Here is a 26,507-nt window from a genome sequence, read left to right as displayed (position 1 = left end):
GTATTCCCTTTATTCCCCAATATTAGGTATTTCAGCCTTTTAGCTGAGGCAGAAAATTCCTTTTATGTCATAAAAAGTATCACAAGCTGCAGGCTTCATTTCCACTGGGTTGTTTAGCTCTTTTATTGTTGCCACTACAGGAATTTTTATAGAGAGCTTAGAACATGAGCAGCAAATCTTGGTTTTGACATTGGGAGGCCTGTTAAAAATGAAAACAGGAGGGGGTTCTGGGATGGCGTTTCTGCACGTTGAACGTGGGGAAGGAATGATGGCCCGCCCATCATTTGTTTCCTGGGGCTTTCCCTTCCGGTTTGTTAAAAACAAACATACAGAGAACAAAAAAATGAAGATGACCCAGAGGTCGTCAGGTCTGTGGAGAGGTACCAAAATGTAAGTTCAGGGAGCTTAACTCAAACCATCAACTTAGGTTATTACTAGCATCTCATGAGCTTTACTTTTTGCTGCCCTCCGAAACAAAATTTAGAGAAAATAAAATTTTTCCACAGTCAATACTAGCAAAACACAGTGTATAAATTTCAATCTGTGGGTCTGAGCTGTGTATCACTTTGGATGGTAGCTTTTTGAGGAACCGTATCCTTTCACCGTGAACTTCACATCCTCATTGACAAGGACCGAATGTGCAGGGACGTGGTCCCTGATTTCCGCAGGAGATGACCATCGCGAGCCATGCGTGGGCTCTTTAAGTAGAATTTCAGCATAGGTGTTTAAACACCAGCGACAATTCAAGGACGGATGTGATCTCTCCTTTTCCCTCTTCAGAAACGCATACACTCTGCAGCTGTCCAGTGGCATTTCTGATGTATCTGATTTGCTCCCAGCTTCTTGGCTATGGGGAGGTGGATCTTTTGGCAGTTTGTACTCTGCTGGTTTCCTCTGCTTGCTTTCAGTTTCATTCACCTTTCAAGGTTGGAAGGCAGCAAGCAGCTTGCAGGGACCATGTCCTCGCCTCCTTCACCTGATACTACAGCGTCCTAAGCCAGCTTCCAACTCTCTTATTAGGAGTGCTGGCGTAAGGGTGTAGACCTTTTACTTTTGATGCGTGCACTTTCCCATAACCCTCTCTTTTTGCCCTTGTCTTTCCCATGTACTCATTGGTCATCTGGTGTTTCCTTCCCTCATATGGGAAGGTCAGAACTCTTCAACATCCTTTATTTCCCCGGTTCCCATTCAACCTCCTCTTCCTCTGTGACTCAAGCAGCAGTTCTGTGCTGACGTGTCCAGATGCCCAGCGCTCACAGCAAACACGTTCAGAACTCCTGTTTCCAGCTACCTGCAGAGCGTCTCCCTGCGGACGTCTGCGTTTCCCAACCGAAGGCCACTGTTGTAACCCCTGTGTTTGCTCTTCTCGACTTTCCCATCTCACCCAGAGGCACCATGATTCTACCCAAGTTAGACACCAAAAAGTCATCCTCTTGTCTGCTTGCTCTCCCACTGCCCCCATGACCAGTAGTGACTCCAGGCCTGCCCCGCCCCCCCATCTCTGTCCTCTTCCTGCCACACTCTGGTTCCAAGTCTCCATCCCTTCCTCTTGGGATGTCAGAAGTCTCTCAACTGCTTTCTCTCCCATCCTCATAGAGCAGTAAGCCTTAGCTCTGTATAATACAGCCCCTGCCTTCTTCTAAATATTCAACGAGTCTGTATTTCTCACGGAGCAAAGACTCAAATTGTATAACTCAGCATTCAGCCACCCCCTCCCGACATGCACATCTGCTTCCTAGATGTGTGATCTTGAGCACTTTGTGAGTTTAGACTCTCTTTTTTGTTTGTGCAGTTCCATAAAATGTAGGGTAACGGATTCTGCCTTATACGATGGTTATGGGTGAAGTCCTATCTATAAAGTGCTCGAGTTGTGCTGGGCGCATCCTAGAAAGTGGAGGAGGTTGATGAGCAGAAAGAAGGCAGCACCCTTCCATGTCCGCCTCCCCGCCTGGAGCCTGTGCACCAGCAGAGTGGACCCCTCGTGTCTGTAAACATCTGCGCTCCTGTCTTTGCCTGTTATCACACAGCACAATGTTTGTATGAGAGTTCACCTGCGCTCTGCTTGCTAAAGGCTTGCTGAATAGATACGAGGAGTAAATAAAATCGGTGTCCCTTAACGAGAAAGTGATTTAAGATACGAGCAGCCCCTTAAGAACTGCTGTTTGGCTAACCGAGTTTTGAGACAATGAGATGTTTTATACTTGTAAGCTAAAATTCAAAAACTCCATGGTCAGTTTTTTTTCCATGTGCGCTTGGTTCAGTTCCAGTAAACTACCTTCTGCATCATAACACACGGGAGTCCTATGAAAGTGCAAATTCCTGGGACTGCTCCAGACCCATGACTTCTGAGCCCTGGGAGCAGGGTCTGGGAACCTGCATTTTCATGTCACCCTCCCCGGATGATTCTTTTGCATGGAGAGTTTGTAAAGGCCTCTAGGAGATCAAATGGGCAAAGAAACTCAGGTGACGCAACCTCTTCTGTCTAGGAGACCAGGTGCAGAAAACTGCTCTTTAAGCCTTTTCTGTAATTTGTGATAAAGTCAGGTGGTTAATAGCACTTTGCAGAGACCTGCAAGAATGAAACAAGGGAAAATGCAAATGTGAAAGTAATTATATTTCAAGCCAGTGTGGGTGGTTTTTAAATCTTTAAAAAGAGGTATGGGCTGCAGGAGACATTTTGGGGAGAAGCTGCTTTCACAGATAGGGGTATATGTGCGAGCAGGACCTGTGTTCTTGCACAGTTAAGGAACATGACCCAGGAGTAGGTGCTGTCTTTGAACAGGCTTTGAAGACTCCCAATCAGTTACACAGGTTCTGAGTGGTCAGCGACAGCCCTGGCTCTGGCTTTCTTTAGCAAAATGGGAATTTGGGGGAAGGCTTTTGATGGGAGGCTGGAGGGGGGGAAATCTCCTCTCCAGAGGGCTTTGCAGCAGGAACCAAAGGAAAGTTTGGGCTTTCAAGCTGCCATTGTGCTGAGTGTGACTTCTGACTGACCACGTTTTCCTCACGAGCCCGCCTCGAATGCTTTCTTAGGCTCTGGAGCTAGATTGCCTAGGTTCGAACCCTAGATCCCCCTCTTACTGGCCGCTTGATCTTTTCCTGACCCTCAGTTTACTCGTCTATAAAATGGGGGTGAAAACCATCCGATCTCTTAGGGTCGTGAGGATGAAACACTTAGAAAGGTATCTGGTCCAGAGTAAGTGCTGTAAGAGTTTGCCATTCTGTGGATGGATCTCTCCCTCCACTCACACATTTAGTCCCGTTTCTGTTGTTTTCCTTCAGATGGTTTCCTATCGCATGTCGATCTTGCCAGCCACAGTTTTGCCGTCTCTTGATTCCTTAGGAATTTATTCCAGAGCTGACAAGGGATCTCTGAGATCTTGTTCTGGGGACCCCCGTCTGCAGATGGAGGGCCCAGGCTGGATGGCGGGTGGGGTTTCCAGCACCCAGTTCTTGCTTTTCTTTCTTCCAGTGCTTTACCTTTTCATCGCACACTCGAGCCCATCACAGCTTGGCGTGGCCTTTAACTCTTGATGAGGGCGCTGGACGAGTCCCTCAATCCCTCTCGCCTTTCTTCCTGTGCTGGCTCTCACCTGAGATGCAGGAGTCATTCGGATTCTATTAGTGTAGTCAGCGAACATCATGTACTTCCTCCGTGGTTGCTCCTAGCCTCTGCCCTCACAGCCCTCCTGGCTCTGGTCCCACCGGCATCTCCACTGGTGCTCACCCATGCTCATTCCCATCCATAATTTGCTGGGAATGAAGCAGTTACTACTGTGAGGAGTTTGATTGGATTGTGTTCCTAGGAAGATACTTCAGCATCATCACAGCCATCCTCTTCTTTCTTCCTGATGTTCCCAATAGAAGGGGCCACCGATTCTATCACAGTGCCCTGCATCCTCTGCTGGGTTAAGCTGTGATACAGTCTCTGCAGACAGAAGGGCAAGAGGCACTTTGTGGAAGTGGATGGGATGCACTGGTCTGAGGACGGAGTCTCAGGATATGGCAAATTGCAAAACCATTTTAAGGTTCCAAAGTGATTCCTCCAACTTTATATGCTGGTACATGGGCCCTGTGAGTATGGAAAGTCTTTCTCCTGTAGCGGTGAAATGACATCGTAGTTTAATTTCCTCTTAAGGTAACTTGTCCTCCCTTAATCCGACCTCTGTGGCCATACCGTATGAGAGCCTCCTTTCTTCTCTGAATATCTTTGTTGTGTGGTTGTCATTGTGATGATGGCGAGGTTGTAGTTGTAAGATAGGTAATTCATTCACAAGGGCTGAAAATACATAAAGTATCTTTGGTCATATTGTCTCCCCCCACTCCTGTCCCTCAGGCCCTTTCCCAACAGACACCCACTGAATTAGGATTTTTCATTTCTTCCAGATTTATCTCATGCACATATAAGTATGTTATTTTCCCCTTTAAAGCAGATGGTAGCATACTAAATATACACAGTGTTCTGTGCCCTGCTTTTCTTTTACTCAAATATACATCTTTATATATAAATATATAAAGAGGTTTCTCATTCTTTTTTATAGCAGCAGGATGGATATTCCATTATAGGAATGTACTGTAACTTATTCAAGTATGGCCCCATAGATGGAGGTTTAGGCTTCCCAGTGGTTTTTGAGATGAAGGTTTTGGGTAAGAATGAATAAGTAGAATCCATGACTTGATGCAGCTGAAACAAAGTCAGAGATTGAGTATGGCCTTGTGTTGTTCATCGGACATTGTTCTATAAAATGATAAAGAATATTGCAGAGGCCCTTAGCGGAGTATCTCTCTTCACATAGGTAGTTTTGGCCATCCTAGAATAATCAAGAAGGAGCATTGGCAACACTTTAATGATTATTTTGTAAGCTACTGAGTCTCTAATCTTCGGAAATAATGGGTTATGTTTTAAAAAATTATTGTTGAGTCCAGCCAGATATTTCTAGATTCATAAGATTGATAAAAGGAAATAAAAAATTAGTACTCATCATTCAGAAGAGGATTGGAAAAGTTTCAGGTTCACAGATACTTTCCTGGATGATAAATTCCCCACTTTTCCATCAGTTATTATTTCATAGATGTCTTAATGGGCCAGATTTGGGGGTGGAAGGAAGGCAGTAACTTTCTGGAGAACAAGGTTGCTGACACATTTGTAGCTCCTAAGTGTTTGTTGAATTGAACGGAAAGCATGATCAAAGAATATTAAAAGTATGGTAAAGACGGCCTTAGAAATATATGAATGTATATATTGTTATAGAAGTGTATATGTTAAAGCATTAGTATGAACTAGCAGAACACTGGAAAATAGAAATAATTCAGGAAGGAATAAGCTATAAAGTTCACTTTATGCTCCCTTTTGAAGTACTACTTTGACCTTGAAAATCTTTTTTGTACCTAAACATAAATCTGGAAATACAAATGTATCTAGTAGATGAATTCAACCTGTTAGCAAAATTGCTGAGTAGCTAAGAAATATGCTCTATCTTTGGGTTTTTGTGAGTCTGAAGCTGAGGATGTGCCTTGTGAATTGGGTAACAGCCTGGTGACCCTCTTCATTGGCCCCTCTGCAGAATCCAGCACCCTTCTCGACAAGAAAAATCACTTCCACATTTGAAGCTACTTGGAGAGTTTCTTTATCTTTTGTCTGTTTTGGACGTCTTCTTGTTTATTTGATGATTTCTTTGGCAAATAGATTAAATATTGTCTGAGTCATGTAATACAAGGCAGAAATGCTTTCTTTCAGTCAACTGTGTTGGAAAATAATCCCTATAAACCTCCTTGCGTTCTTGTAGCTTATATATCCTTCACATTATAGGAGAATTCAGTGAAAAGGAAGTTAGGATTGATAATCACAGTAATGACTTTTCTCTGAGAACAAATCAAAAGTTCAGCGTGACTAATGTTGATGATAATACGTATGTGTAAGTATCCACTGTCATCGAGTGTTCAGGGCACTTTGTCTACACCAAAATAACGTTTTAGCGCTAAACTGGGTACCTACCTTTATCAAATAACGTACTCTAGGAGCCAGCGTAGCTAAAATGGTTAGGACATTTGGTGTTTGCTGGTATTGAGCTTCAGGAAGTTATGTTTTGAGGGGGATGCTATTCCAAATTCATCAAATGACGTGTGATGGAGTTTCTAGTGTTATTTTCGTCTTGATTGGCAGTGAAGAAACCAAAGCACAGCAAGATTAAGTGGTCAGAGCCAGGGAGGCATTCTGTTAATAGAGCTCTTTCTTATCTTTTGATTCTTGGTTCAAGAGTGTCTTCCCTCAAAGTGTGTTTTTAAAGAACTATTGATTCGGTGTAGAAACTAGTCCTTCTTTTCACTAGTTTGCTGGGTTCTAAATTTACTCTCTCAGTAAGCAGAGTTTCTTGGAACCTTTGCTCATATTACATCCAGATCTTTTCTCTCTTTCAAAGTCTCTCAGCTGTGATGCTGATTTATCACAGGCATCATTATGATTATGAAACAGGAGGTGATACGTAGGCAGATCCCCACTAAAGAGACACTCCTGTATAAGTGATTTTTGTGTGAAATGGTGAAAGTATGCAGACTGCAAACTGGGTTCAAAATAAGTGACTTCCATCACAGGATAAACGAACACGTTCCCTAGGAAATTGTGCTTTGGTGATCACTACTTATAACTAGTGTTACTGAGCCCTACTAGTTCCTTTTAACTGGAGCATTTAACTTTCATTGGAAGAAGGTTGACCTCTGCTTGGTGTTGGGTGAAGAAGACTTGTTGCTTCCGCCCCACAAGCTGGACCACCTTCCTTAATTTCAAAGCTGTTCTTAGGAAAGAAGGACGCTGGTTCCTTCTAGCCTTTCTGGCTTAGATGCCAGTTGTCCCCAGATTCCTTCCTCTTCCTCCCATTTTCAGGGGGAAGTAGCTCTCCTTTCCAGACCCCCACTTCATGTGAATGCCTTGTACTCCTGCTACTTTACATTTCAGACATTTGTATCTGTTGTAAGATACTGTCAGCTTTGTGTTTAACATTCAGAGGAATGTCTTCCTCCATCTCAGGGATGCCCTGTATTTTCCCTCCTTCTTCTGTGTCTTTGTTGGTAAAACCTGTTTGCACCTGCTGTCTTGACTCCTTGCAGGCCTGCAGAGTCCAGCTCCAGAGTTCATTGTTGACGTTGAATCCATGGACATCTTCCCCGTGGGCTGGTGTGAAGCCAACTCCTACCCTCTGACCACACCGCACAAGACAGTCTGTAAGTATCGCCCTGCTCGGAGCCCAGCTGGGTAACATCTGGGACTTGGGTGAATAAACAGGCAGTTTGGTAAAGACAGTTAGTGGAGCCAAATTGTAAAAATCAAAAAAGATTGTTGATTTCACACAGAGCACCAGTACTTTTGTCTCATTTATCCTTTAAATGTCTGCGTGAGATGAATATGCGGAAGCATTTCCCTGGTTGACAAACTAAGTCACATTATGAGGCACAGAGAGAGGATCTGGAATCTTCACTCCCTGTTTTGTGTACAATTCATGATCTTGATTAGAAAAAATTTCAGCTAAATACTATACGTTTGTATGATCATATCTGAGAAAGAACTACTTTTCCTCATGAGGTTTACCCCAAAATAATCATAATTGGTCCCAATAATTTACTGACATAGATATAAACACTTAACTACTCTGAGCACTAACTAAACCAGTGAGATTTCAACTGGACTTTGAAAAGTGCATTATATCGCATCTTCTGATCACAGAAGTGCCAAATTAAAACAATATTAGTAATTAAACCACACAGCATCACATACACACACACACACACACACACACATACCACTTAAATACATATAAGTGTGTGTTTTAACATATATTATTGTAGGTCATTTTCCTGGAATGGTAACCATTTAAAAATCTTGAAACCTAATCAATCTCGGCATTTATTACTCCCCGCTAATGGGTAACAGAAGTATTATTTTAAAGTGTGAGTCCTTAAAGGTAAGGGGCTTTAATTTTTGTGAAATATAGTATATTTCTAATGTTTTCTTTATTAATTTATATGCTGGCTGACTTCTTTGTGGCATCCTACCATAAGGTTCGCTTACGTAGATGCTCAGAACTTTTCCATAAAGAGAGTTCCATCCCATAGTCGGCTTCCTGTTCCCTGATGTCAACAGATTTTGAAGGACACTTAAGAGACCTACTGCATATTCATTACGAGTTGGATGGGGCATTATCCGTGTGAATCAAAGTAGGGGGCCCAGGTTATAGACAGAGGCGGATTTTAAGGAATCCTTCTGTACCCCATACTGCACGCTGGATCTGATCCAATAACAGTGACGTCACTGTCCCTCACTTTACAATATTTCTAAAAATCTGAGCTTAGAATAATTATTTCAGTCTCAAGGGCATTCTTTTTCTTTTTCTTTTATCCTCACTTAAAATGACGCGGTTCCTTGGCTTTCAGTCTCCACAGCCACTGGGCAGGTTCTCCCCGGGTTCTCCGGGTTTGGGCCCGACCCCCTGTGCCTCAGACAGAAATCTGTGCCCTGATCCTCTTCCTCCTTCCTTCACGTGGATTTGGGAGGCGACGAGCATTCTGAATTTTGAGTTTTTCTGGATGAAGTCCCACGGGGTTAAGCTGAACGTAATGATGTTTCCTCTCTGTTTCGCACTTCGCCTCCCGGTCTGTTGTGTGTGGCTTCTCATCAAAACATCACACGATGCAGGCATCTCACCCTAATTAGCAAAGACTGAGTTAGGCAAGTTAGTCTACACTCATTTTTCACTGTAGAGATCACGGAGTTCATACTTTTTCGTAGTAATTACAGGCAGACCTCTTGTCACAGATACTGCGTTTTTTTACAAATTGAAGGTTTGAGGCAACCCTGCATCAAGCAAGGCTATGACGCCCCTTTTCCGACAGCATTTGTTCACTTCGTGTCTCTGTGTCGCATTTTGGTAATTCTTGCAATATTTCTAACTTTTTCTTTATCATTGTATTTGTTGTGGTGATCTGTGATCAGTGACCTTTGATGTTACTACTACGACTCACTGAACCTCAGACGATAGTTAGCATTTTTTAGCAATAAAGTATTTTTTAATTAAGGTATGTACATTGTTTTGTTTTTTTTTTTTAAAGAAATTCACGTTCTTTTATTTATTTATTTATTTATTTATTTATTTATTTATTTATTTATTTATGACTGTGTTGAGTCTTCGTTTCTGTGCGAGGGCTTTCTCTAGTTGCGGCAAGTGGGGACCACTCCTCATCGCGGTGCGCGGGCCTCTCACCATCGCGGCCTCTCTTGTTGCGGAGCACAGGCTCCAGACACGCAGGCTCAGCAATTGTGGCTCACGGGCCCAGTTGCTCCGTGGCACGTGGGATCCTCCCAGACCAGGGCTCGAACCCGTGTCCCCTGCATTGGCAGGCAGACTCTCAACCACTGCGCCACCAGGGAAGCCCTGTACATTGTTTTTTTAGACAATGTTATTGCACTTAGTAGACTACAGTATAGTGTAAACATAACTTTTATATTCACTGGGAAACAAAAAAATTCCTGTGACTCTTTTATTGCGATATTCACTCTATTGGGGTGGTCCAGAACTGAACCCACAATATCTCTGAGGTCTGCCTGTACTGGAATTGGATACCAAATAAAATCAAGAATAGATGACATTTGAGTCACTATTTCTCGTATTTATTTTTGTTTTCGTCTTGTTTCTCACACGTACATTTTGCTTTGAAGAGGCAAAGTCTAAATGAATCTGCCAAGCTCTGACAGCTTTAGAAGTTCTGTTAGAATTAATTTTTGCTAATGTTGGAAGATGCAGGCTTATCTGTGCCCAAATTTATATATGCCAGAGGCTCTGGTCTGTCTTTGTGAAGGTGACTCTAACCAGTTGTAAATGTAAACTGGAAATGTTCTTAACCCCAAGTTTATTACTGGCTGGTTTATGTCACTATTTGACAGACATATATGTTTGCTAGGCACCAATCCTCCTTTTAACGATAAAAAGTTGTAGTTTATAAACATGCCTCTAATCCTAATTTGGGAGCATGCTGCTATGGTAAAATTTTTTGACTTATCACATTTTCTGTGGGGAAAAAAGTCATCTGGGTAATCGTGCTTACACCAATCCATCTTACCAGCTGTGTTCCTGGGAGGTCTGATATGTGTGCTCTTTTTCTTTTTATTAGAAGCACATTTTAGAATAAAGTAGCCAGTGTAGTGATAAAGTTAAATGTACTAAATTCTATTTAGATTTCATTTCTGAAAAGTCAAAGTCTATTTTATGCTAGAAGAAATTAAGATAAAATTGTGGCCTGAATGAAATAACTTTTCAGTTTTTAAATTGTTACTTTAAAACAGACAGTTCTATACCTACCGAGCCATTTTAAAAAATGCTTCTTCCTAGCTAGCTATCAAAGCTGCTTTTCTTTTTTCCCCTTTTTGCCTGTTTTACAGCACAAAAGAAGAGAAAGATCGCAGTTGTGCAACCAGAAAAACAGTAAGTTTTTTTTTTTTTTTTCACAAAAACTCTGTGGTAAACTCTGAAGTGTCTTTCAAGAGGATGGGAAACAGGGCTGTTTTCGTTAGAGAGCTAGTCAACACCTAGCACAGTGGTAGAGGGGACAGTTAACACATAGCTCCTGTTATTTATTGTGCATCTATTATGTGCAGGACACAGGTCTTGCTTCTAAAGCAGTTTCTTCTCCAGATCGTAACTTCTCACCTTCCTCCCAGCTCAGCCTACCTGAAGGATGCCCAGTGTCCTGCATTGCTGGTAAAGGCACTCTGTGCCCATGGTTCTTAATGCCCTCAGGGGCCCCGCAGAGCTGCCCGTCCAGGCCTCGGCTCTGCCCGCTCCCAGCCCAGTGAGCTGGAGCAGGTTGCTTTATTTCTCCCCATCTCAATGCCCTCCTCTGTAAAATACCCATTTCTCAGGTGTTTTAGGAAGATTGAATTAGATTCTATGTGAAAATGTGTGGGCCCTCTGTTGCTGAATAAATGTAGGTTACTCCACATTTCTATTGTAATTTTATGAGGAAGGAGGGTGTTTGACAGCCTGTGGACGAGCCGGCTGTATATTTTTGGAAAATCGTCACTGTTGGTAACGTTCTTATATATTGGAAAATGCCTGGAATATACTACGATACACATCCCTTACCAAGTCATTATGTTTTCTTAGTAGACTGTTGGAAAGGGAATTGAAAACAGCTTTTTTTTCATGTACCTGAATTGAAACTTAAATAAAATGAAATTGAATAATAACTGCATTGTTATTTGATGCAAATAACAGTTTTCTGGGTATTCTTTTTACATTTCTAACAGTGTTTCAGGTTAATCATCTCACTCCAGTTTTATCTGGATAACATTGAAATAGAGAGGAAAAACTAAGCTAACAGTCACGTCACGGAGGCCAAATTTGAATTCATGACTCCTCAATTTGCAGCCTGTGGATCAGTGGTTTTCACCCTTTACTCACATCTGTCACTAGACAGCTCATTAAAACACAGGTTGCTGGGCCCCTTCTGCAGAATTTCTGACTCAGGGTGTCTGTGGTGGGGCCTGAGCATCTCCGGGTGTAACAGGTTCCCAGGTGATGCTGATCTGACAGCTGGGGGACCCCACTTTGGGAACCAGCACCATAGATGACCCCACTAAGATCTCTCGTTACCGTTTACTTGGAGTTTACATAGTTTTCCAGCTATGCGGTTTCTACGCAGCCAGCCTGTACATCCCCGGGAAAGCCAAGTTGCCTCTTTTCCCCTAAGGCGACAGTTTTTATATTTGTTCAGCAACTTTTTACTGAACAACAGCACAGACTTCTGTCTTAGACTCATAAACCTACTTCACATTTTAAGAATCATCACTTCTTAGATTTTCTTTGGAGATTTTGTTTTCAGTGCGGCCATGACCCACACAAGCATGGACGCCAGAAATCAAAAGTCAGCAGAAGGTCATTGATGAGGAGAAGTCTGACTTAAATTAAAGTCAATGCAAGCTGACTTTCTGCGTGTCCTAAATATAATTAAGGACATTATTATAATTCTGTCACAAGCGACAAGCCCAGGAGTGACCTAGAGGAACCTCAGTGATCAGTGATGAACCCTCCAGGGGCTGGAGACCCATAGGCTTCTTGGAATTATTGTAAGACTTGCCCCCAAAGATCTTACCTGTTCTTATACATGCACACGTTGTATCTGACCACATTCTTAGCTTAGATTTCTCTAATAGTTGCTTTAAGTTATGAAAAGACTTTGGAAGGTACCAGTTTCTTCTAAAGCGTGAAACCCATGGGAGTTTTTTCTTTATCCACAGATCGTCATCCACAGTGCCTGTTGAGAAAATACCTCACGACCTTTGTTTATTCCCTCACCTGGACACCACAGGTAAACGAGCTACTTAGGATGCCCTGACACTTCCCAGTATGTTGCTGTGACTGGAGACATGGATATATGTTTAGGTTAACATGAGAATACTCAACTTTGAGCCAACTGTCTTTTTTTTCTTGCTGCTTATTTACAGATACGTATTCTTTTCAAAAAAATTTCTAAGCTAAATTCTTGGTGCCTCTTCTGCTTCTTGGTCAGTAGCTCTAGACACTTCCCTTGGTCTGAGGAAAAGGGTCCATGTGTTACTAGGAAATTACGAGCCCAGTTAGGACTGTGTATCACGAATAATCATGTGGAAAAGGAAGGAGTTGAAAATATCGTTATTAGGCATTTCTTTTTGGACATCGTGTGCCAGTTGCACTTGCATGTTTACACTAGTGGTTAATCCTTAAGTCCCTGTGGGCTTTTGAATTGTTCCCTAAAACCCTCTGTTTGAATAGCTGGTTGGGAACAGTATATGTGTTTTAATGTATAAAGTCCTGCATCTTACAATAACCTTTAAAAACACAGACGTGAATTACCCTTTGACCACAAATCTGATTATAGACATGTTTGTACATTAAGTAATATATTTGATTAAGAATTCTATTTTCCAGCCAAAACGAAGCCTGTTCTGAATTCCAGGATTAAAACCTATATACCGTGGAAGAATCCTATTAGGCAAAGTTTTCTTTGTAGTAAAGAGAGTGGTTTTGTGAGTAGACATACTAAGGTGGTTTTTTCCTAAAGGTCTGGGCAGAGTAATCCTGTCCCCAAATTTCCTTGTAAATGCAGCTATGGACTTTTTTTTTTTTTTTTTTTGCCTGTTGTATAAAATTCAAACTTCAGAATGGTTTTAAAAGAACCATGTCATCTTTCAGAGTTGGTAATTGTCATTTTACTCCTTCTGTTTCATTCCCAGAAAAATAACATGTCTCCCTCCTTACCTGTTGGTTCTCAGTTGAAGTCCTGTGAGAACAATGCTTCCCAGACTGTCAAATCACCATCCCAAATGAATAACAAGTTTTTATAGAGAAAGAAAGTTTTATACTGTTAGTGCAGCTTGACTTGGAACAGTGGCAGGAGAGGATGAGTGTCAGCTGGCTGTGTGACCGCAGTCCGTGTGTGTAGGACATCAGGACGCATCCCAGTGATGACAGGGATACCTCAGCATTTAGTTCTGCTTTTTCCCCGCGGCAGCTTGAGACACAATTAGATCAGCACCTTGCCCTTTTGCTTTATAAGTAGAAAGGCTAACGAGGAAGATGCAGAGTTAAGCCCCTGGGAGGCGCATTTCACATCCATGGACTGGCAAGATGAGGAAGCTTGACCACACCTAGGGTTGGCCTGGGTGTGGGGCAAAGATGAACAGATACACACGACTATATACAAATTAGATAACCAACAAGCACCTACTGTATAGCACAGGGAACTCCACTCAGTATTTGGTAATCACATATAAGGGAAAAGAATCTGAGAAAGAATATAGATACATACATATATATGTATGACTGAATCACTGTGTTGTATACCCGAAACTAACACAACATTGTAAATCAACTATACTTCAGTTGAAAAAAAAAAACAGGAACTGGGCAGTGCTTATTCGAGTGTAATTTGGGTCCCTGTGGTGAATAGCTTGGCCGCTTCTAGTAAAACAGGATACACAGACCCGGCGGCTGAGCAGTTCCACCCCGTGTTGTACACCTGGAAGAATCTCTTGTCCGGAAGCGGGAGTGGATTTTCACTGTTGTGTTCATTAAAGCACCATAGGTAATATTTAAAAAGTAGAAACAATTAAATGTCCGTCAGTAAGAGAATAGAAAATTCAGTTGTGTTATATTCACACAGTGGAATACTACACAAAGTGAAAAGTGAATGAATTTTCTGGATACACATTTACCCGTTTGGGTGGATCTCAGAAACCTCATGTTGAACTGACAAAATGTTGCAGAAAACCTTTATGGAATATTTTAAAAATAACCTAAGTATCCTGAATTGCTTGTGGATACACATATATGTTGTGTGGTAAAGTATCTAGACCCTCGTGGGAATGGTAAATGCCAGCTTCAGGGTAGTGGGTTCTTTCTGGGGGGTTGGGTGCAGGATTTCCTGGGGTAGGTTACACAGGGGAACTTAGCTGTGTAACTGGTGTTTTTCTCTTTAAGCTACATTGGAGGATACCTTAGTTGTCCTTGTCTTATTTTTTGTGTTTTGTGTGTGTGTTTTGAATCCTGCATAATAAACAGAAAGGTTCATTTATATGGTAGAAGAAAGTAATCAGGATTCCTAAGATACTACTGTGGATGTAAAACATTCTGATATGAAGACACAATGCACCTCTGGGTAGTTTTGCCAACGCAGTGGGTTAAGCAGGTTTCTCCGGTCCGAAAGCATCAGCTGTGTTTCTCTTCCCTGCAGGTACCGTCAACGGGAAGTACTGCTGTCCTCAGCTTTTCATCAACCACAGGTGTTTCTCGGGCCCCTACCTCAACAAGGGGAGGATCGCAGAGCTGCCTCAGTCGGTGGGACCAGGCAAATGCGTGCTGGTCCTTAAAGAGGTAAAGCACACCCACAGCCACAGGGGACTGGTTTTCACGGGGTGGTGGCCATGTGGGCACAATCCCTGAAGAAGGGGGTCATAGGAATTTGAGTCCATGCAGGCAACATGTACCAAGCACCTCTTTCCTCTCAGTCCTGCGGGCTGGAGGCTGGTGGTACAAAGATAGAAATGGTGTTCCTGCCCTGGAAACACTCCCTGTCTAGTGGGAGGGATGTGCCTTCCACCCCGAGTCAGGGAAACGCTGCTGTACATTTGAGTAAAGTCTTTTGTGAATCATGGCTTTTCTGTTTAAAAAGATGGCCGATTTTGAGCCTTTGTGTAGGTACATTCCTGTTTTTTGTGACAAAAAAGCACCCCCCAAACATCAAACTATACCATGATGAGTTAATTATACCATGTGTTTTAATTCCTTGGGCACAGCGATCCAGTTATCCATTTATCCGTCCATTTATCCATTGAACAAATGTGTGTTCGGCAACTTCTGGGAGCCAGGCACGGCATCAAATACCAGGTCAAGAAATAAATACCCCCTGCCCTCTGCCCATTTGGGAGATGACATAATTCTAAGTGAGACATACGGTCGGGTGAAGACTCGGTGGAGACCAGAGCATGTGGTCTGGGCGCAGGGGGGGATGTGACGGATCTCTGGATGTGGCACTTGATCTGAAGTAGGCAAAGTGACGGCGCCTTGAGTGCACAGCACAGATGGGGCTGCACCGGTGGAGTTCAGGGTGGTCACGTGTGGCTGGAGGACGGCATTGGTCCTTACGTAGAGGTGTAAAATTCACTGGTATAGAAGAGTATGTTATGTTTTGAAAAGAGAAAATGAGAAATCTGGCTGGCCTTCTGCCTCAGCAGGAGGCAGGATGGAGGAGAGGGGCTGCCTGGGAACGGCTTCCCTGGCGTCCTGAGGGATATGGGGCTGAAGCTGTGGGTGACTGGAGCCCAGGTGATACTGCGCCTGTGCAGTTCCCGCCTTGCGAGAGCCCCTGTGAGGTTTCACATTTCATTTCGCCCAAAGAGGAGGAGATCATTGCAGCAAAGCCAGAATGCGTTTACCTTTTCAGGCCATCAACAGTATTCGCAGTTAAAGACTTTCTCATATTTCGGAAAAAAGTCTGTTTTAGAGAAAAAATTGGGGTTACAGTTGAGAAGCAACCCTGTAAGAAAGGGACCAGGTTACTGCTGTTGTTATTTACTCAGACGAATTTGACGTAGAAGATGCATAGCAGGTGCTTCCTGCCCGTCCTGAGCTTTCAGTCATGGGAGCGACGGACAAGCCAATAGCATCTTCAGGGTAGTCAGTATCTCAGGGTGGGCTCAGGGGCTTGGAGATCTCGGGGACTTCCTGCACGGCCTGTGGGGTGGGGAAGGGGGCAGCCTGCTCCAGGGGACGGAAAAGCATCTGGGAAGCCTGGAGCATTGGTGGGATCATGGGAAGGAAAACAGGAAGGAACACTTGCAGCACCTTAAATATGAGGACCATAGGGACAGGCATGGAAAGTGCAGAAATTCAAATCCAGAGTCTCCTGCGGGCCAGGACCCCGTCCTGGGCGCTTTGCCTGTGTCTTTATTTAGACTTGCTTTTCTTGAGATCTGTCACCTTCATGCTTTACGTTCTGAAATCAAACAGTGCAAGGCTGGCGTCCAGCCTGAGTGGCGAGTGGATCCCATTGATGAGAAGTTAAAGGGAGATGGTGGCCGAGGAGGGGGTGGGGCCGCCCCTCTCGGAGGCCATCGGGGAATGCTGGGGATTGAGCCCCAGCCAGCAGCCGAGACATGGTGTAGGGCCCCGGCTTGGCCCATAATATTTATTCTTTCCATCTGACTGTTTACAGGGTAGGCGGGAGACGAGGAGCCCTCCCCTGCAGGGTGAGCCCAGAAACATCATCCTTTGTAAAGAACACGAAAACCCCACATAAATAAGGGTCACTTCTTTTAAACTCACCTTCCAGCCCAGATATGAGACTGAATTACCAAGGTAGAGCCCTTTATCTGTTGACACCTCTTTTGTTGCTGTAGGATGAAAGGGGAAGATATCAGCAATTCTATTTACATATCCCTAACACGCACACTGAGAAAGGGAATTTGCTCACTTAGTGCAGTGAACTCTGGATCACTCATATTCCTTCTGGGAACCGATAAGTACAGAAATCAAAATATCCAACAATCCAAAATTATTAACGGTTAATCCAAAGTTTGCTTCAAGGATGGTAAATATAATTCATTTCTAAATGACTCAGGACCCCCCATTATTAACATCTGTCCTTCGTATCACGCTGTTACAGTACAACGTCGAGCACGTAGCAGATACCCAGTGAACACGCGCGAATGAACACACACTGAGTTCCGCATCCGCTCGTGAGCGTTCTCTCTTCTTGGTGCCATTTTCTCACCATGCTGCTCACTGGGTCAGCCTCTAACGTCCCCAGTTCCTTTTAGGTTTGCCGCCTTTACTCCCTCAGGCTGGGAAATCAGCTAACAAATTTAAGTCAACTTCTATCAATCGACTAAACTTTATTTATTGAGCTCCTACTCGCCATAGAGCCCTTTAATAGAACCGTGAGGATGTTCAGCTTCAGCAGAGGTTATTTCCAGGTGGGGAAGGTTAAGGAAGACCCCGTGAGACCTTCCCAAGAGTCAGCTCAGCAAGCTCGATGCCCAGGGGCCCTTCTTACTGCCAGGGCCGATGCCTCGGAGAGTGGGGGCGGCTGGAACGCTACCCCTAGACAAGTGAGCGCTTCCTGTGCGCTTAAGTCGGCACAGACCACAGATCCCGCAGATGGTAGATTCGGTCTAGGAAGAAACCAAGCCCAGATTACATGTAGGGATATCTGTCACTGTATAAAATACAGCACCTAGACCTAATGGGCTCTCTTGAGTTTCCCCAGTGCTTTCAGCCCTTGAGGGCAACCTTGCCATGGCCATGTCACCTGCCTGAATTTGTGCCTGGTTTTGTTGCCGGTGCTCAGGATGGGAAAGGGAAGCTCACAGAAACCTGGTGAATGGATGAGCTTGTGTAAAGTCCCCGCAAGACCGTTTCACACCCACGTCCCAGTGGTTCCAGAGAGGTCCTTGGCCACCTGCGGGCTCTGTTAACAAACACGGTGGCCTGAGGGTCAGTCTCTCTTTGGGACTTGGCTAGTTTACTTTCCTACATAATTTCTTTAGAATTCAACAGCAATTAGCCCTCATCAGTCCTCTGATAGGTGCCAGCCATCAAGTTTAAAAGCTAGGCCAGAGCAGTTTTCTGATGACAGGAACTCGTTTTTTGCTGATGTTCAGAAAATGCATGAGGCAGGAGAGAAAGAAAGAAAAAAAGCGAGCACTTCGGTTCCGTGAGTGCAAGAAAAATGTAAGTCCCACCGAGCCAGTGTTTATGCTAATACTCCTGCTTCAGCCCAGGACTTGGGCATGGTTTCAAATTGCATTTCCCTTACAGAGAATGAGGGCATTGGAGCAAAGACAGAGCACGTTCGCTTTTTCAGGCCATCAGGGGTGTTAGTAGTTAAACGTTTTTCTGTCTTTGGAAAATGTAGAGTGATGGCTGTTTTCCCTCTGTCTGGTTCTTTGAGAAATACATAAGGTCTGTGGGCATGAGTGTGGAGCCAGCCTTTGGAGAGGGGTCCTGAGCTCTGAGAGGGCGGTGGACCAGAGGGGAGGAAGTTTCTGGCAAACGGGAGGAGGAACGCGTGTTCACTTTCTGGGCAGTGAGCATCCTGAGCTTGAGTGGGGCTGAGGGCGTAGGGACCTCGATTGCAGAAGGAGGGCGGTGGAGGGGGGCAGGCAACCTCTAAGAGCAGAAGCCCAGTCAGGTCCAGTCACCTCGAACAAGGGGCTCCCGGAGAGTAGCCTGGAGGGGAGGGGGCAGGTTGAGCCCATCCACAGCCCCTCAGGTCCCCAGGGCGTTTTGTGGGACCCCCAGGTGCAGTCGCAGGGAGAGTGGGCCCTGTGACGACAGACAGGAAGTGATGGTGTTTGTCATAAATGAAACTCGCAAGATCAGGATGGTCGTCGCCAACCAGGACTGTCCTTTTCTATCCCCAGTACTTTCCCATGCACGCCTGCCCCAGTAACGCCAGGGTCTCCCCAAGTCAAATAAACTGCAGGTCCCTGGGGGCCCTCGGTGAACTTGGGAGGTTTTGCATCCCAAGCCTCCCACACCTCTGAGATCATCACCTCCGTGGGATAGAGTCTTGTCGGCCATTTGCAGAGGCATTCAAAGAACTTCTGCTTCATGCTTTCTATGCAAGCTCGTGAGTGGCCAGGTCTGTGGTATTGACTTTGTCTACAGTGCAGTAGGGCAGGCGTTGTGTGCCTGTGTCGGTGTGAGAGAGAGAGAGTGTTAGTGAGCGCAGGAGGAAGAGGTGGTGGGGGGCATCTGATGTATTCACTCCTGTCCATGTGTCCTGCGATGGAAAGTTCAGCTTCTAATGCAGACACACAATGAGATGGGAGAACACTGACCGACAGGGTCCTACTGGCAGAAATGGCTCTGAAAACACCCGCTTAGGAAGAATGAGAGTCTCTGTTTTCATGACAACTCTATAAAGGCCATGGGTTAGAAGGCAGCCTGCCAGGATCAAATCCCACGTGCCTTACAGAGATTTGGGGGGAGCCCAGGGTTTTTCTTAAACATTATTTGGTTTAAATTATTTGCGGTGTGAAACCTCTGTTTTTAGCAAAAAAGAGAAACGTATCATTTTCGGTGGGGAGTCGATAGGAGTCCTTTTTCCCATTTTCCACATCACCTTCCGATGCGTGAAGCTACGGGTGGTAACGGAATTGCTCCTCAGCAGCAGGGGTGGCCTGTGTTTCACTTGCTGCCTTTGGGCAGCGAGGTTTCAGCCGTTTAAGAGATGAACATTTATAGAGGGAAAATCGACAGGTTGTGCCTTTTCTGTGGAAAAGCAAAAATTATGGCACTGGATTTTTATTGCCTTTTCTTTCTGATGTGGAACTTAGGAGAAAGCAACATGAGTCCTGGACACTCAGGAAACTTTCTGGATCCATGAGCCTCCCTGATTGCTTCCTTCCCTCTAGCACAACCGTCTGCCCCACTTAGTGGAGATCGCCAGGCTTGGGACCTCTGACTCACCCTGACACTGAGGGACCAGTCTGAATACGATGGGGTAGATGGATAAGATAAAATAAGTGAGGCTAGACACAGCTTCTCCTCCACCAAGGGGGGAAAGTTGTTCCTGATTCGTAAAATATAGAGACACGCATGTGCACACATCCACCCTACACTGCCCTCCCCTCACTCCCCCCACCCACCCACCTACCCATCCATCCATCATCTGTCTATATCTGTCTTTCTATCATTTATCTCTGTATATCATATTCATCCATTCATCTATCCATCATCTTTCATCTTTCTATCCGTTAATTGTTATCTATCGATCTATGTCTAATGTACCTAAAAGAGTCACTTTGGTACTCTTCATCACCATCTGGTCCAGGGATGCAAAGGTTTAGACACGACCCATTGAGCCTTCCTGGGTTTTTAAGAGAGTAGGTTGTGATTAGTTGAACTTTTCAAACAGTGACTGCAGAAATGACTAAGAGCCCTGAGTACTGGTCTGATGATGCCAGAGTTTGGGGTGACTAATTGGGTTGCCACCAGGGCACAAAGGAGCCAGGCATGTTCACCTTTATTGAGTAAGATTTTTCTCTCCCTCAATCTGCTTCTGTGGTCTTTATAGCTCTTTAGTCTCAGAAAGTGCAGAAGTCAGTCGCGTGGGGACTGCTGGGTGTAGGCGTATTGTTTTTTGTCCATCCGCACCTTCCCAGGGTCTTTCATTCAGTTATCTGACACTCAGCAGCTATTACTGTGCATGGCCGCATCAGATGCTCTCCCAGCTCTGGGAAGCCAGCAGACAATGAAACATCATCCATCCATCCATCCCATTCATCCATTTAGTCGGGTCCTAAGCAATTCCTGAGTCATAAGCATGTACTGGTGGGCACTGTGCTGGAAGCTGAGGAGTCAAGGTGAGCAGATGTGCCCCGCAGGTGAGTTGACAGTCCCCCCTGCAGAGCCTCAGGGGGGAGGACTTAGGCATTTCAGGTTATACTGGAAAGAGGAAAAGTCTTGCCTAAGTGACATCCAGTTAAGTCAGTCAACAAAATCAGAGATGCAGACGTGCCTCTGGACAGTATTCTCCGGTGTTCTTGTTGCTGTTGTTTTAAGCTTATGCTGAATGTTAACCCATTGAGAATAGTGTACCGAGCCTGTGGGTGGTATAAACTATAGCACATACATAATGTGTGGTTCAGGAATTAGCTAGACAGTGTCCAGGAAGGTTGGCAAAAGAAGTACAAAGTTTTTTTTTGTTGTGAAGGTTTTATGATTTGCCTGTAAAGAAGGTCAGATACTTTTGCTGAACTTTCTTATTGTACTGTAGGGTAGGATTCTGTAGCAAGAAAATCAGTGGCAAATGCTGCCTCCTGGGCCCCATTGACATAGAACATATGGTACCAAATAAATTCTTGGAGTGAATCAATCATTAAGTTTTAGATGTACAGAATAATTTGATCCAATATCAGTGCCCATCTTGAAATTCATTGAACAAATTCATTGAACAAATTCCAGAAAAGTCCTATTGCCAGGCATGGTTCTAGCTACTATGAATAAAGCAACAAACAAAATGAAGTCCCTGATTTCTCGGAGGCTTAGGTTCTAGAGGGAGGGACAGTAAACAAATAAACAAATACGTTTTGGATACAGGGAGGGTTTCCTGGTGAATTGGATATGGACCGTGAGAGTAACAGAATTCACAGAGGCCTTGACAGTCAGGAGAGGGAAATCGAGGAGAAGAGAGAGCCGTAGGACAGAGTAAATCTGTCTGATTCGGGCAGTTGAAGCCCGTCCACTGCACCTCCAAGTGGAGGTGGGTGTGTAGGTCTGAAATATACACTTGGTGACCGTGGGTTTGCTAGCGCGTGGACGGTGTTTGCAGCCAGGTGCGCCCTGGTGTGAATGTAGGTGGAAGAGGACAGTCCAGGGATCGAGCCCTGAGGTCACCGTCATTGGAGTTGGGGACATGGAAGGATCAGGGGAGACTGGGTCCTGGGGGTAAGTATAGAAAGTGTCTGCGGAGGAGGGAGTGTTGGGCGGCGCTGCAAGCTGCTGACGGGGTCCAATAGGAGGAGATCTGAGAACAGCTCCTTGGTGATGCCGGCACCTCAGGTGATCTTGCTAAGACCTGTTTCAGGGAAGCCCCATTGGATTGGGTTCCTGAGGGGCTGAAGGAGAAAAAGAGGAGTCTTGAGTGTCTTGAGGAGTTTTACTGTAAATGGAAACAGAGGAGTGTGAGGTGAACGAAGGAAGATGAGAGATGGAGAGAGAAAGTGGTTTTCCTCCTTTAAGATGGGAAGTGTTACCCCCGGTTCACACACAGAGGGCGACAGTCCAGCGGAGAGGAAGGAGAGGATGAGGTGGGAGAGGGGCCGTGTCTAGTGAGTTCGGGCTGCTCCAGCAAGGTGCCACGGACTGAGCTGGGCGGCTTCGGGAGCAGACGTGGGTTCTCACGGTCTGGAGGCTGGAAGTCTCCATCAGGAGGGCAGGTTGGTGAGGCTCCCTTCCTAAGCTTTGCACACAGCTGCCTTCTTGCTGTGTCGCCGCATCTGAGAGGGCGGGCACACTCCCTGGTCTCTGCTCACAAGGGCGCCCCGTTGTGGAGGATGCATCCTCACGACCTCACCTAAACTTAACCACCCCGAAGCCCCACCCCCAGTGCCGTCACATGGGGGAGGGTAGCGCTTCAACGTAGCAATTTGGCGGGACATACTCAGTCCATAGCAGAAGGGAAAACCACAGGTGGAAAAGAATACTCTGGAAAATAGTCTAGAGTATAAGGGCATTTTGCTGCTGACGGATCATGAGCTCAGAGGGCATAATGGGTGGGTTCGGGAAGCAGCGAGGAGCTTGAGATTGGGTCAGACAAGGGGGAAGCGCAGAGCCGTATGGGAATGGGATTCAGGGCAGAAGGAAAGTTCTAGGAGTGTTGCGTTTCTGGTGACCAAGCTGAATGAAGGTACAGGGTATGATGGGATTCTCCTATTGGTCTTCCAGGGGGACGTGGATAATTCCTGAAAATCTAGCCTTCTTTGGAGAGTGGTCTTTTAATCAAATTGAAGTGATAAAGTAGGGAGTACTTTGGTGCCGGGGGAAGGGGGCTGCCTACCAGGGAAGTGCTGGGCTCCCCGACCTTGCCGTTGAGCCTGCGGGGGAAGGGCCTGCTCTCCGGGTGGTGGGTTGTCCAGGGGAGGTGAGCCTTCCGTGAAGAATCGAAACAAAGGTAGAGGGCAGTTTCAGCCCAAGCGATAGAGTCCAGCTGGGAAAACATGTCAGATTATTACTGTTCTTATTACAATTTTTGTAACTAATAACCAAAGGAGAGATGAGCATAGTGATTATTAGATAATATTTTGGGGTGTATTAGATGCAGCAGTTGCATTAATTTTGGGGACGTGCCCAGAGCAGTCAGTTATTCAGGAGACTGAACGAAAACACCTATGTTTAAGGGTAAATAACTTGGAAAAGTCTTGTTTTCTTTTCCAAGCTTGTTTCGTGCTTTCCTCTGGCTTCTTAGAAGGTTACGTTTGTGCTGCAGAGAAGGAAAGACCCTGCTGGTTCCTCTTTCCTCTTACGAGAACATCTTCCTTTATTTTCAGTTTTTGGTGGCATTTACTTTTGTGAACGTTTAAGAAGAAGTGCTGCGTACTCCACTGATACACTGTGGACCTCTGGGGGGTGTAGGATAAATGTGACTTCACTCCGGGAAAAGAAGCACAGCTGCTACAGTTCGTCTGAAACCCAAACTCCTTCTTCGGGTTTGGAGACGTGTTTTAATTAATATTCTCCATTTAAATCTAGTTACAGAAATAAAACTCTGCTTGTCTGTCTGCTCTGCAACGCGCCGGGCCTCTAATTGTATCGACAGCGCAGGTGCTCACATCAGAGTCTTGTCTCATTTTGGTCCTCTCGCACTTTATGTATCCCATCCACCTGGCGAAGCCCTACTGATGGAGAAATTGCTGGTTAAGCAAGAGAAATTTTTTTATCATTTTATTATTTTAAAAAACCCATTCATAAAATTATCTCCATTTCATCTGATTTTGAAATTGAAAGAAATCATCTTTGAGGCCCGTGAGGGCGTTTGATGGTCCCGATTTCTATAAAAAGCTAATTATTGTAACTGTGGCTCTTGGATAGACTGCAGAGCAGGAAGGTCTGCTGTAACAGTGAACATGTGAGGGGGGCTCGTTTGCATCCAGATCCTTCTTCTGACTTCGCCAGAGAGAGAATATCCTCCTTCCTGTTATCCTGTGGGCCAGTGTCTCTCTAAACGTTTGCCCTAAAGAGACATCTCCCCCGCTGGCCACTAGAATTCAACAGATGACAAACCTCTGAGGTCAGGAACCTGTCTTCTTGCCATTAAGTTAGCCCAACCTGAGCTGTGGGAGCTCATATTTGCGTTCTGAAGTGTTTTCTAATTTTAACACTCAGAGAACTAATTTTCCTATTAAGTGGTTTCCTGCACTTTCAACATTGTTATAACTGTAATCATATGATATAGTTGAGGTTGGAAATGATCTTAGTTACTTTCGGTGTTTGGGGAGAAGTTTTCATGATCGTGCATGTGAAAGGAAATAATGGAATTCCGTGATTTCACGAACAGAAAAAAATCCCATCGATTTACGGAATCCTTTGAGTGCTGACCTTGTACCTGAAAGGGGAGGGGCAAGAGAAGGAGACACGCATTCACTGAGGGGCTCCCGGGTACCAGACGCTTGGCGCTGTTTGCTTCTTCCCCTGCCGACACCACCTACGCTCTGTTCTATTTGTCTCTTCCTCCCTCTGATGACTCTTCTCTCTTCTCCTGTAACTGACTCACTCACCGTTTTCTGAGCAAACTTTTGCGCCTGATGGAGCAGAGGTAGGAGAACGAGAGGCGCAGCAGGACGGGGCCGTGGAAGGCACTGTCGGAGTCCTCGGGGGTTCAGAGAGAGGGGCGCGCAAATTGGATTTGAGAATTAGGTCATCGGTGCCCTTCAGTTTTGTGCACTGGTTGGAGAAGAAATCAGATTTGGGTGGGTTGAGAATTGAAGATGAAGAATTTAAAAGTATAGAACTTTTTTTTTTTTGAGAAGTTGGTTTCTGAAGAAGAGGCAGTAGCAAGAAAGTCAGGAGCTCCTAAGGAGACTTATTTTGCAAAGGTGCGAGACTGAAACATAAATACAGGCCAATGAGAATAGAGAGATGAAGGCTCAGGGAGAGTTTATTTTGTGGGTGGATGAGGACTGCTTGGATATCAAGAAGAGGGCTCCCTTAAACATTTTTTATATGCCGAGCTGTTACCTTCTTTATTTCTCATAACATCCTTATTACAGGAGAGAAAATCTTTTCCTCTACCCTCTTAGGTTCAGTGGGTAGGGGCTGTAAATTAAACTGACAAAAGACAGATTAACAGGAGAAAAGGGTTGAAAGAAATGAAAACAGAAAAGAAATTAAAAACCAAAGAAGCCATTAGGCTTGAGATTTTTACATACCATTTTAATAAAAGACAGTACATTGTGGAGAGGTGATCAGACAAAGGGAAAGGGGTCTGGGCTCCAAGGACTGTTTAAGTATATGCGAGAATCTAACAGAAGATAAGGGTTTTTTTTTCCTAGTAAGATTTGTTTGTGCAGAGTCATCTCTGGGCCATCTTTGTTTCTCCAGTGACAAGGGTTGTTTTCCTCCTGGTCCAAGAGCGGGGAGGGGAACACTTTCACAGTATTTTAGGCAGAAAGGGGGAGGGCAGAGAGTTCCTGCTGTGTCTGCTGTTTCTCAGTTGTGTCAGGGCAAAATTAATCCTATGCCAAAGTGGCATATTTTGAGGTGACAAGTTCTGACCCCCTTCACTGTGAACCAGGTAAATGGCAGCGCCCCCATTATACAGATGAGGAAAGTCAATCAAGCATCTTGCCTAAGCTTGATTAGCTTCTAAGGGATGGACCTGGGATCCCATCCCATATCTGTCCAACTTTACAAAGGCTATTGCTTCTCTGTTATAATATACTGTGGGGACTTCTGTGTAGAAGCGTGTTCCCAATAAACATTTCATGAAGCCTAGGAAATCCAGTGAGGCATTGCTCTAGCGCTAATTTCCTCCTTGAGATACTCAAAGCAATCTTATGCCAGTTTATTGGGAAGAGTGTTGATCAGCTTCACAGCTAACATCCTGTTAGTTAATTGGGGGCAGGGTCTGAGCTACCCTTTGTGATCAAGAGTGTAATAACTTTGAATTCTGATGTTTTGCAAGGTACAGTAATTCAGCCTAACTTGGGTCATAATAACAGCTGTCAACTTAGTTATTTTCTTGGAGTAACTATAATACACTAAGATGGCAGGTACATAAATTATTCAGCTCACAATTCCAAAGTTTTATAGAGAGCTTGTTGAATTTAGAGACAAATGATGTGACATTGGGAAAAGCCAGGGGAAAATTATTCAATATCACATGCATTTTACAATTTAATTGCTGCCTGCTTCTGCTCCGAATTGAACTCTGGAAGGCATTTTCTTTTCACAGTCACAAAATGCATTTCTCTATGCAGC

General features: G+C 44.7%; 1 protein-coding gene across 9 annotated transcripts in view; it reads left to right on the top strand.

Moving 5' to 3' along the window:
- The window catches only part of SFMBT2 (Scm like with four mbt domains 2), a 219,241-nt gene that overhangs the window by 167,215 nt on the left and 25,519 nt on the right, over positions 1-26,507 (top strand). For all 9 annotated transcript variants that reach the window (XM_082450574.1, XM_082450572.1, XM_082450570.1 and 6 more), the window contains 4 exons: positions 7,105-7,218; positions 10,427-10,469; positions 12,284-12,354; positions 14,758-14,897. In XM_082450574.1, the coding sequence (XP_082306700.1) occupies positions 7,105-7,218; positions 10,427-10,469; positions 12,284-12,354; positions 14,758-14,897 (368 nt within the window). The remainder of the gene's footprint in view (positions 1-7,104; positions 7,219-10,426; positions 10,470-12,283; positions 12,355-14,757; positions 14,898-26,507) is intronic.

The sequence above is a fragment of the Balaenoptera physalus genome (genome assembly GCF_965194825.1).
Source record: "Balaenoptera physalus genome assembly, chromosome: 2".
Classification (NCBI taxonomy): Eukaryota; Metazoa; Chordata; class Mammalia; order Artiodactyla; family Balaenopteridae; genus Balaenoptera; species Balaenoptera physalus.
This window is presented reverse-complemented; position numbering and strand designations above follow the sequence as displayed.